Here is a 12,319-nt window from a genome sequence, read left to right as displayed (position 1 = left end):
TCGTACAACTCCTCGTATGATGAAAACTAGAAGTGAATACCGGATATTTGGGATTACGGGAAGCCAGCGCAATTCTGGGATGTCCAGGCGGCATGGGCGGCTCCCACGTGCGTTTTAATTTAGCACGCTCAGTTGTAAACAGGGCGGACTGGGGGAGGGGCCAGCTTTCCTAATATATAAAAAGTGGTGCTACATGATCTGGAAACCTAACTTCAAGATAGTTACGGGGAGAGTAATCTAGGCTTAAATATGGAGCTGCTGTTTGCAGGGCTCGTGTTGTGTGGCTCAATGTTGGGAGGGGACAGTTGGGGGATTTCATCAGAGAAGAAAGTTCAGTATGCATCTTGGGACGAAATGAATATAATAGCCCATGGGTTACTCCAGCTAGGGCACGGTCTCAAAGAGCATGTGGACAAAACAAAGAGCCAGCTAAAAGAGATCACAGGCAGGCTGAGCCAGCACAATGTCTCTTTGGTGGAGCTCATCAAGCAAACCAAAGAGGTCAAAGAGAGTGGGGACATGTTGAAAGGTAGGGTTCAAGAGCTGGGGGACCGGGACAGGCAACTTTTTGACCTGTCCCAGGGGCTTAAAGATAAGGTGCAAGAGATCAGCAGTGAGAAGCAGCAGCTGGACCAGAGGCTGAAGGACATGGAAGATAAGATCCAGCTGCTGGAACTTGGCAAGCGCCAGAACCGTAGCGACAAGGACGATATCCTCAGTATGCAGGTAAATAGTGCGTGCAAGTGGAGTTGGATAGATCTGTTCCTGCTTTCTATAGGTCTAGAATGTTTTGTTATTCTGTGAAACCTAAGAATCCGTGAGGGAAAAAACCCTCTACGCCCAAGCTTGTTTATCTGTATGTATATGGGCTAATTCTGCCGAATATTATGTAATCGCAATTTCGTAAGTCTGTTCAGGTGGCTGTAACATCATTCTGAATTTTAAACAAACTGCTGTTTTATTATATTGGTAATGGGATAATAAAGTTGATTTGTAAATAAAATTGTATTATGTGTTGTATCAGACATGGTGCAACATTTGTATCATTTATTATTTGGGGAAACCTTGCATTGGCACTGGAGACCAGAACACTAGGGATGTTTACAACTATAGTAAAGCGTGACTGACCGTACTGTATAACACTGTGTGTAATGGCTTACACAAAGCATAATTAATTATAGAAAACTGAAAGTCAATGTAAACCTAAAAAAATGTAAAGTGCATGGGTTGTAAAGTCTTGTGGCTTCAAAGTAGTCGGCACCAATTGATAATATTAATCCTGAAGATCCTCCAGAATGACATGACATGACCTGACCTGATACTCTTGTCGCCTATAGACTCTCATGATACTGTCTTGCAACATCTCTTCTAAGGGTCTAGTTGCATTCCTACAGTCTGTATTGTTGTCTGGGGACATTATTTTCCCTGATATTGTTTCCCACTATTGTCCCCTCTATCTACTACCAGTAACCTTAGGACATTAACTTCAATAAAACCATGTGTCTTAACTTGGCTTTCACTTTAACCGAAGTGTCTAACTGTTTGCTTCAGGTAATCCCCCATTACATTTTGGGTTGTTAACTTAATGTTCCCCCTTCCATAGATCCACTCCTTTAAAGTTAATCCCAGTGTGTTCATTTCAGATATTAATGACTGTGACCTAATGTTGACAATAACATTGGTTACTTTACTTTCTATAAGCTGTTTAGGTTGTGTGATTCTGACCAGTGCACTTTGATCAGAGTCCAAAGGGAGGAATGTGAGCGGAATATGAAAATGTGTCCATCCAAAGTGCAGGCATTTGTTTGTTATTGCCCTCTATCCCAGTGGCTAATAACCTGCTAGTTTTGCATAAACAACAATAGTTTAGAGATGTATGTATAACCACCATACTCAACATACTTTTGACATTTAAACGGGCCACTGGCATCTTTCCAGAGATTACCTGGCTGTTAAAGATGTCAGACATCTTTACAGACCTGTTTATGACACAACAAAAGAGTTACTTTGGGTAGATGCATACAGATACTTCAAATATGTATGGAACTAGGCATTGGGGAAAAAAATGTGTTGGTTACCAGTCACGTGTAATTAATCAGAACAACTACATTTAAATTCTGTGATTTGTGTTTTTTGGGGGGCTTTTTCCCCACCAACAGTGGCATATACTGAGTGACTGGAAGTGAAAGTTGTCCTGTACTGCATGTGCGATCTAGTAATGTGATGAGTATCCTATTACACAGAGTGAATTGGTTGTAGAGTTCTTGTTTGGAATCAGATACCACTGGGTTGGGGAAATAATAATCTTGATTGTCAATGTTAAATAGATTTCTCTAATCATCCTATAAAGGATTAAAAAAAAAAATGGCTTGGATAGAAAATAAACGAAGTTGGCACATAAAATGTTCCATCACTGTATAGTCTATGCACTTCTGGCACAAAACCAACTAAAGGATTAAATGTCAATATTATAATGAATCTGTCAATTAAATCTGGTTCTTTCTTTTATTACAGTCACAAATGGACACTCAGAATGAGAGGATCATGGAGCTTTTGGAAAAGATCAAACTGCAGCAATTGAAGCTAGACAAACAGAACCAACAAATTAAAAATCTGCAAACCAAAGTGAGGGGTTTTCCTGTATTGCCTGAAAAATATATAAAGTATGGCTATGCAGAATAGTTCAATTGACATATTTGTGTAGCACTGTTAAACATTGTATAACAAGGAACATGTTTGCCAACCACTGAAAAAATAATTTAATGACAGTAGAGCTGTAAAAAAGGAATTGCATGAATACAATTCAATATAGCTATTATACAAGTATAGAAAGCTGTATATTATGTGGCAAAAATATCATAATTTTATAATTTAAAGTATGCTATAAACAATAAATGCATGACTATTAACAAACTAGCATCATACTAAGAAGTGTTTTATTACAGATTCAGGGTAACATATTGGAAAATCAGAAATTGAGTCTTCACTTAAAAAAAGAAGCTTCACTTGAAAAGCCTACTAATGACAGCATAGAGGCTGAGACAGAAAGTGAGTATAAACCTGATTAAGGCTCATCCATTATGTCCTGCTCAATAGTCCATGCTACCCCATGTTTTGGCATTCTAACAAAACCTGTTACTATCCTTGTCTTTTATTAATAGTATGCATATCTTTTAAATTAACATGTAGGTCTTCCTAATAATGGAAACTGTTTGACCCTGTAAAATAAGTTGTGCAATTATAAAGATAAGAATTCTTATGTGCCTTTATTTTTATCAGAGAGTCTCAAATATGCTCTTTTCCTTTTGTGTGTTTCTTCCCGGTTCTTCAGCAGTATAGGAAGTCATTTCAACATAATCACTTCCTCTGTCACATTTGTATTTTAATCCTTTTCTCACCATGTTTCATCCGTCAGTTTGCTAAGAATTGGAGACCAGCCAGTAAACACATTTAGTGTCCCTTGAAGCCACGCCATCAAAGAATGCGTATCATGTTAAAAAATAAAATAAATAAATAACAACCATCAGCACAACCTGCTGCTCCAGAGCTGGAGTGTAACCACCTTGCCATGATCCTGTTTTAACCACTGCTTGCTTAAAGTAGCCAGTCAATATCAGGAAAGAGCTGTCATTTAAACAATATGAATATTTGTGAGCCTCAGTATACCACAGGAGCACATATGGCCGGCGATGTAAGGTAAATGTGTGGTTGTTTTTGTTTTCAAGCAGTAAATGAAAAGTGCTTTAAAATGCATTCTTTGGTGGTACAGCCGCATAAGGACACTGGAATGTGCTTTTAATAAAATTCAGGAAATGGGTTTTTTTTTTACACATTAGTGAAGTGAGAGAACTATCTTTTCTTTTGTTGCTCTAAATTAATTAACTTGCATGTTAAATGAATTGCTATGTTAAACAGATGCAGTGAAGTCAGTAAATTGCTTTAATCCGGATTTCTTTTTTTTTTTTCTGTGGCACACTGATACATTGTACATAACCACAATAGTAATAGGATTTGGCAATATTATATTCCTCAGAGGCAGACTGTACGCTCTTACATTTGAATCCTGGCTATCACCCAGTGACTGCAATTTCGATACTGTACAAAGTCCCTGCTGTTCTCATTGTGAATGGATAACAATAGACATCCTTGTCCCGGGGCCAAGTGTGTGAAAGTTGAAGTCTTGTTCCATGTGCCAGACGCTTAATAACTTCCAGAGGATGGTGTGTCAGCCCTCCTGATGAAAACATTTGGACTCCTTCCAACTGTGCAAGAGTTCATTCCTGCAGGATTAATTTTGTGGCTTAGTGTTTTTCTGTGGTATGGAAAGATGACAGTCGTCAACTTTTCCAATACTAAAAATCAGCGTTTACTTAATGCTTGCCATGTGCAGCAATGTAACTGCTTTTAAGGGAATACTAATATTATAATGCTATTTCCATGACTGAATGGAAATTCTACAATTGATATTTATGCAGTTGCGTGTATTGGCTTAGAATGCCAGCCACCTGCCACAAAACTAGGAGTAGGTGGTTGTCTTGTTTGTCTGTTCAGTTTACTTTTACATTTTACTTATAGAGCACCAGCAGATTGTGTAGAGCTTTCCCAGTATGGGAGTATGGAGTACAGGACTCAGCCCAAAAAGGCACTAGGTTCAGAGTTCTCCCTTGTTACTTGCCCAGTCACACTATAAAGGTCTGTGCCTAGCTTTCATAGTACCTAGAACCTGGTGTTGTCAGGTTATGACCCTCCCAGGGGCCCCTACGGACACTGCTGCTCTTATCATGTGGGGTCACATAACCTGATTCTACTCGGCACCTGCTTTCTGGCTATAGTAGCCTACATGGTGCAGCTACTGCTATGCAGTCGGCAGATTGTCTGCCTGTCTATCTATATATTACAGGACCAATCTAAATAAACAGTGGGTGTTACTCCACATTTCTGCTTACTAGATTATATGGCAATGCTGATATTTTGTAAAGATTTGGCACATTGTAGAATTTCTTTTTAAAAACTAGGTAAAAGTTCACATAGCTGTGTGTGGGTGTGAATGGGGGGGGGGCATCTAGGGGATTGAATGATCTTATTATCCTGTGTTCCTCCTCTAAGGAGAAATCCCTTTGTAACCTTTCCCCTACTTTTTAACTTGCTGATGCAATTCACCGGTATGTGTCACACTCCATTAACTCCTAATGCATGAAAACCTTTAATATTATCTTTTAATATTAATATTATCTTTTAAAAATATATGTATGTGTGTGTATTTATATAAAAAATATACTTTATACCTGATGTGCTCCTTGTTTCAAATTTTAACTTCAGAAATTATGGACCTAATATCTGCCCATATAACCCACCAATTTCGCTGCAGTTTTCCCAATTTTTCTGGGCCATATATTCCTTTGGATTGGTAGTCTAAACATTATAAAAGGCTGTCAGGTCATTCTGTGGAATTCAAAATATGTATGAATGGGTACCTAAATACAAATTTTCATGTGTTTAACTTATCTTTTACATATAATGAAATGCCAAGGCATTTAACAAACTGCCTAAAATTTCCAAGCATAGGCTCAAAGAACCTGTATTATATACTTTGCCACTAGAATACACATAATGTATGTGCATACATAAGGTACATATAGTATTTCATTTTAAATATATAATTGATCATTTAATCATTCATTCATTTAATCATTCAAGTGAGTTTATTTACTCAATATATTGCAGACAATTAAAAGTATTTCTGTGGTCGTTTACAACTAAAAGAGGCATTGATTATGTTCTATTTAGATCTTTGGCTGAACAGGAGTATTCCACTAGTGATATTTGGCTGTTCTGGGACCAGATCATATATTGTACTCCATGAACAGCATTCTGGGCTTAGATTGTAAACATGTGTGGTATTCCTCAGCAAGGCCAATGCAAGGTGGAAGCTTTGGGAATTGTGTGAAACGTCATATTTACAACTTTCACTGGTAGAAATCTGACCCCCAAAAACAGCCTAGATTAACAATTTACACAATCAGCTGTTGCAAACAATTTCTTGGCTACTGCAATATAGTTTTAATACCATCATTAAATTTGGCTGCAACTATGCATAAATATGGGATTGGATTTACAAAAACACATGCACTTCCGTCATAGAAATTAAAATTGTTGTGTTGGCAGTCTGCTCAAAGTGCACAAGCAAAGGTGGAATATCTTGTAACTTATTAAATAAACGTAGGATTAGTAATTGTGCTTTGAAATGCACAAATAACAGAAGGATTTTTAGTGGGTGTGTATGTGAATATTAAAGCTCATTTTTATATGAAACCGCTTTCCTATATGTTCTCACCATTCTTTGTCTTCAAGGATAATGTCTGACTTAATGGGTCGTACCATAAAAATAGTGTATGTCGAATAGTAATCGCAATATACCTGGTACATTAGGCTTTTCCTGTGGCTTCCATTTTAGAGGCAATAGTCTTTTGGTTCTCTGATGCCATTTCAAACATACATCGAGTATTTAATTTACTATTGTTTGTTATGATATACATTCAAGAATAAGGTATATAGTTAATGTGTATAACATTTTAACAGTAATTTGTAATCTAAAATAAGGAACCGTGAACCTGGATTTGAGCCTTGTCCTTTTGTAGTCTTCCAAGCTTATTCTGAATTGTCTACAATCTATAATAGGATAGTATTTAATTATCTGTAATTGATTCAGATTACTCATAGAATCCCACAGTTGTCCATTCTTTCTTAGTGTTACCAATGCTGTTACTAATAAAAAAAAATATATAACTTCAGTTGTTGATCCTTAACATCTTTTTTTCTAAACTGGTATATGGGGTTACAAACAGCATGAACATTTTTTCTTATAATGTTAAACAAATTACCAGTACACATGTTTGGTAACTCATACTGAATGCTCCCCTAACTTCTCCACTTTGCTTTCTGTATCCTAAATATTTATTATTTGCATTAAAAAAAAAACCAAATACACTTTACATTATAAACAAGAAATCTCTCAAGCATTCCTAAGTGTCTACTGCATCTACCCTTTTTCAGCGATGTTAATTGTTGCCTTAACGTAACAGGTCTGTTCTTACTTTGGTTTGCAAAGAGGATGAACCTTTAATAATAAGAATTAACTTCTCTTTATCCAGGGCCACCATCTGACTGTCATCAGATATTTTTAGAAGGTGAACGCACCAGCGGCATTTTCACTGTTAAGCCAAGTACGGCCCAGCCTTTTGAAGTGTACTGTGAAATTACTGGTGGTAAGTCACTTGAAGGACTTCTAGTTTAAAGGGGGCCAGGGTTGGTTCTATGTGGTCAGTTGGTCAATTTTTATGTGCTGTGATGCATTGAAGAGGACTTCGAAGGAATGACAGAACTCTGTTGCTGAGCAGCTCTATCTCAAGAAACATTTTAATGCAGTTTTTAAGTGACTGGAGCATGAAGGGAGAAAAAAATAAAATATTTACATGATGCTGCACCCATCTGGTGATATTTTATGAGGTATCCTTGGAACAGCACTTTTAATTTAGCTTATTTAGTCTAATTTGTCTTCTCTCCCAACAGAAGAGGGATGGACAGTTATCCAGAGACGCAGTGATGGCTCAGTGGATTTTGATCAGCTGTGGGAACAATACAGAAATGGATTTGGTGCACTTAATGGTCAGTATAAATATAGCTTATTTTATTTATTCTATTCAATAAGAATCCAGACATAAACATTCAAATACTTACGTGTGAAGATCACGTTTCCGTTTATAAAATTGACTACAATGCTCATTTTCTGTGGCCTTATTTGCTTTTTCAGGTGAGTTTTGGCTTGGATTGGAGAAGATTCATCAAATAACTAAGCAGGGGCGATATGTCATACGCATTGAGCTGCAAGACTGGGAGGAAAATATCCAGTATATGGAGTCCGAGTTTCTTTTGGGAGGTTCCAGCACAGCCTATGCCCTCCAGATCTTTGCACCAGTGACTGGTGACCTTGAAAATGCTCTGAGTGACTTCCGATCACAAGCATTTTCCACTCGAGACCATGATAAGGACCTTAAACCTGATATCAATTGTGCGAAACATCTCTCAGGTGGGTAGAGATTTAATTATGTACCTTTTTGCAAGCAATTTAGGTGTAACAGCTTTTATCTAAAAAAAAAAAAAAATAAAAAAAAAATTCTATGTAATTAGATCTTTAAATGTGAACATAAAAAAAACAACTCCTACGATTTTATCACTTCCCTCACAGTATCCAAACTGTGTCCACTGAAGACAGAACCATAGTTTGTTTTAATTTTCAACTTAATACATTTACTTTTTTATCTCTTGCTAGTAAGCCATCCATGTAGGTTTAAGTCTTATCTAATATGCCTTCCTCAATTATGTCTTTTGTGTAATGAAACTGTTAATGTCTATGATAATTTCCTTGATGCACTATATGAACAATAACATCACCACAATCACAAATAATTAACATATTGCACTTTCTTCATGATGTCATTTTTTGTTTTTTTTAAACAGAATTATACTATATGACCAAAATTACATGGACAACCATCCATATGAGCATATTACGCATCACAATCCTGCAGCCTCCATTCTTCTGGGCAGGTTTTCCACAAGGTTTATGAGTATCTGTGGGGATATGTCCCCATTCAGCGAAAAGAGCATTTGTGAGCACAGGCACTGATGTTGGATGAGAATGCCTGGCTTGCAATCTGTATTCCAGTTCATCCTAAAGGTGTTCAATGGGGTTATGATCAAGGCTCTGTGCAGGCCAGTCGAGTCCTCCACACCAAACTAGTCAATCCATGTCTTTATGGACATTGCCTTGTGCATAGCAGGATGACCACATCGGCCATGTTTTCCAGGACACATAATTTTTATATATTGCTGACCAGCCCATATAAAATGCTGCCCTGCAGTGTGTGGGATAGACTTATAGAAGGGGAACCAATTAGTCAGTTATACATCCCCCATACTGAAGGGCAGCATTTTATCTGGGATGGTCAGCAAAATTTTAAAATTGTGTCATGTAAAACATTGCCGATGTGGTTATCCTGAAACAGGAACAGGTCTTCCTCAAATGCGTTCCACAAAGTTGAAAGCATACAAGGGTCTTTCTCTGCTGTAGCATTGATATTGCCCTTTACTGAAACTAAGGGGCCTAGCCCAAACTCAGAAACCATTATTCCTCCATCAAATTTTAATCAATCTAAGTGTGCGTGGTCTACCACTTCATGGCTGAGCTGCTATTAGTTGACGCTTCCACTTTAAAAACAGAGCAATTACAGTTGACTGGAGCGGATCTAGCAGGGCAGAAATTTCATGAACTGACCTGTGGCAAAGGTGCCACGTTTAAAGTCTCTGAGCTTTTCAGTACAACCCATTCGGCTGCCAATGTTGGCTATTACTGTGGCTGAAACACTTAAACTCAATTAGAAGTGTCTGCATACTTTTGGTCATATAGTGTAAATGTCACACAAGCATTATTTAAATAATTTTTTTAAAAGTAGCATATTCTAATTTTTCTTTTTCTTGTACAGGAGGATGGTGGTTCAGTGCATGCGGCCATTCTAACCTCAATGGTAAATATTTTCGCTCCATCCCTCGTCAGAGGCATGAGAGGAAGCAGGGGATCTTCTGGAAAACTTGGAAAGGGAGATATTACCCACTGAAATCCACCTCTATTAAAATTCATCCTATTGAATTTGAAACCCCAGAGTAAAGACTGAATCAAAGACAAACATTTCAGAACTGTTGCTGATGCAGGGTCGCACTGGGCTTCTGAGGCTTGTCACTAAATTGCCCTTAACCTGCTGTTTTGCTATGAAAACTTAATTAGCGTTAACATTAGCATTTCTGAGTTGAAAGATTAACTATGGGTTAAGGCTGTACATTTCATTTAGACAATTGGTGCAGCTTCATTTTATTTTCCATACCATTATAATTCTCCTTTGTCTTTTTTTTAAAAGGTTGCCTGAACATTGTGTAGAAGTGTAGGTTTCTTAAGATATCTAGATAATGTTACTTTATTGGACCTAATTTGAATGGCATGAAAATAACTTGTATCACTGCAAAATGTTATACTTTTTCTTTTGTAGAAGAAAAAAAGCAAAAAGGACAAGGTGTTAGTAAAGCGGGATGGGATATAATCATGGTAATCATGTGCTTTTTATGGCTATGCCATAAGGTCCTGCTGCAATTTACAGAATGTAAAAATGACTAGTTCCTCAGATATGAAAGGTTTAGTTGCCACCATTCAACAATCAACACTGTATTGAAGAAAAAAAACTACCCATGACAGATAAGTCTTTAGTTTTAAGGAGAAGCTGTATGATTAATAGGTAGCCCTTGCGGGTCAAGAAGGACAAAATTGAATTGTTACGCATAAATCTTGCTGCTAAATGCAGTTAGAATCCTTCAGTCATATTGACTGATTACAATGGTGACCAAAATGTCAATCTGTGTAAATATTGGTTTGTACAGTACATTTTTTTTTTTAAGAATTCTACCAGTCAATGTTTCTGTATATTTAAAAAAACTCTAATTTATAAATATTTTGTTCTAAAAATTAATTTTGTTAAATTTCAATGTTCTTTTGTTACACATTCTATTATCCCTAGACTTTTAAATAAAAATAGTATGTCTTACTATCTTAAAATATTTTATGTCATCAGTTAATGGTGTGTGCTGCTTTTTTAAATGTTACTACAGGCAAAAACAGCTTAACAGTCAGATTCCAATAACATTGGACACATGAGGGAAGCTGTATCAAGCACTTTTTTGGGATTTAGTTTTTTTTCCTCTATGAAATGTTTATAGAATTCAGCTGTTGCTAAATAATGGTACACAGGCAGGTGTATTGTTTACACTAAAATGTGAGTGCATGAGATATGAAACTTTTTCCCCAGGTTGAGGGGAGGGATAATGTCCATCCCAAGCACATTGAGTCTCAAGGGTGGATAGTGAACTCTGGCTATAGTGATTATATATGTGTATATATATATATATATATATATATATATATATATATATGAGATTTTACACATACTCACACAACCATTTGTGGGGCCATTTTTAAGTTCACTGTCTTCTTGGCACTTAAAGGGTGCTTGGATGGACATTAACATCTCTTTATCTGGTCAAGGTGGAGTAGGAAGAGGTGTGGTTGGTTTTTTTGTTTTTTTTTTTTGTTGTTTTTTTTTTATTATTATTATATATTTGTTTATTCATATACAGGCCCAGACTGGGACAAAAAATAGGCCTGGGCATTTAAGCCCGAGCAGCCCATTTTTATTTATTTATTGTTAAAGCCCACCCTACCATCTTTGCATTTACTCATTCACACAAATCATTAACACATTCATTAATGCAGTCTCACAAATCATTCAAGCAATTCATCCAACCAAAAATGATGGAGCGCATACACATAAGGGAAGAAAACAAAAACAAAACAATAGTGTAATATTGTAAAAAAGTAGGTATAATAAAATGTGTAAGTTCCACTCACAAAAGGACTGGACTAGGCAGGCTCATCAAATATCAGGCTTCTAAAACTACATTTAATAAAACACAATTTATTATACCTACTTTTTTACAATATTACACTATTGTTTTGTTTGTTTTCTTCCCTTATGTGTATGCGCTCCATTTTTGGTTGACTTCTGTATACACTTCGAGGAAGAGTGTTTGGTAGCTGCTCGCATTTTGGGAAGTATTTGACTTTTTATTGTTATTTATATTCACGTGGTTTCTTGGTTTTTTTATTTGCGTTTATAAGCAATTCATCCACACATGAATTCATTAATTGAACCCTACTTGCCTTGTTGCCGGAGCAAGCAGCAACTGCGGCCGGGCCCGCGGCAGGACCGGACTGACTGGGCCTATGCGGCCTCTACGGCCGCATTAAAGCAGGGCATAAGGGGCACCTGCCCCTTAAGCCCGCCGCAACTGCAACCGGGTCCGCCACTCTAAGGGGCCGGGAAGCCCCCACCAGGGCCAGCCTTAGGGGTCTGCGGCTGCACAGGGCTTACATTAAAACATCGGGGGGTTTTTTTTTTTTACTTTATTTAACAAAAACTTTATTTAACATGGAGGATGTTAAATAAAGTAAAAAAACAAAAAAAAAAACCCCCGATGTTTGTTTTAATTTAAGCCCTGGTGGGGGCTTCCCGTCACCCTAGAGTGGCGGACCTGGTCGCAGTTGCGGCGGGCTTAAGGGGCAGGTGCCCCTTATGCTCTGTGTTAATGCGGCTGTAGAGGCCGCATAGGCCCAGTTAGTTCGGTCCTGACTGGGCCTATTTTAAGGTAGGGGCCTGGA

The 12,319-nt window shown here is 37.3% G+C and overlaps 1 protein-coding gene across 1 annotated transcript; it reads left to right on the top strand.

Moving 5' to 3' along the window:
• Positions 1 to 288: 288 nt before the first annotated feature.
• Positions 289 to 9,724, top strand: LOC149289535 (angiopoietin-related protein 4-like). The gene is made up of 6 exons (XM_089490618.1): positions 289 to 726; positions 2,515 to 2,632; positions 7,152 to 7,265; positions 7,570 to 7,665; positions 7,811 to 8,086; positions 9,543 to 9,724. Exons 1-6 carry the CDS (start codon positions 289 to 291, stop codon positions 9,722 to 9,724), a joined length of 1,224 nt encoding a protein of 407 aa, XP_089346744.1.
• The last annotated feature ends 2,595 nt before the right edge of the window (positions 9,725 to 12,319 follow it).

This window comes from Sceloporus occidentalis, unplaced genomic scaffold (genome assembly GCF_023333645.1).
Source record: "Sceloporus occidentalis isolate IW3139 unplaced genomic scaffold, rSceOcc1.0.p SCAF_45, whole genome shotgun sequence".
Classification (NCBI taxonomy): domain Eukaryota; kingdom Metazoa; phylum Chordata; class Lepidosauria; order Squamata; family Phrynosomatidae; genus Sceloporus; species Sceloporus occidentalis.
This window is presented reverse-complemented; position numbering and strand designations above follow the sequence as displayed.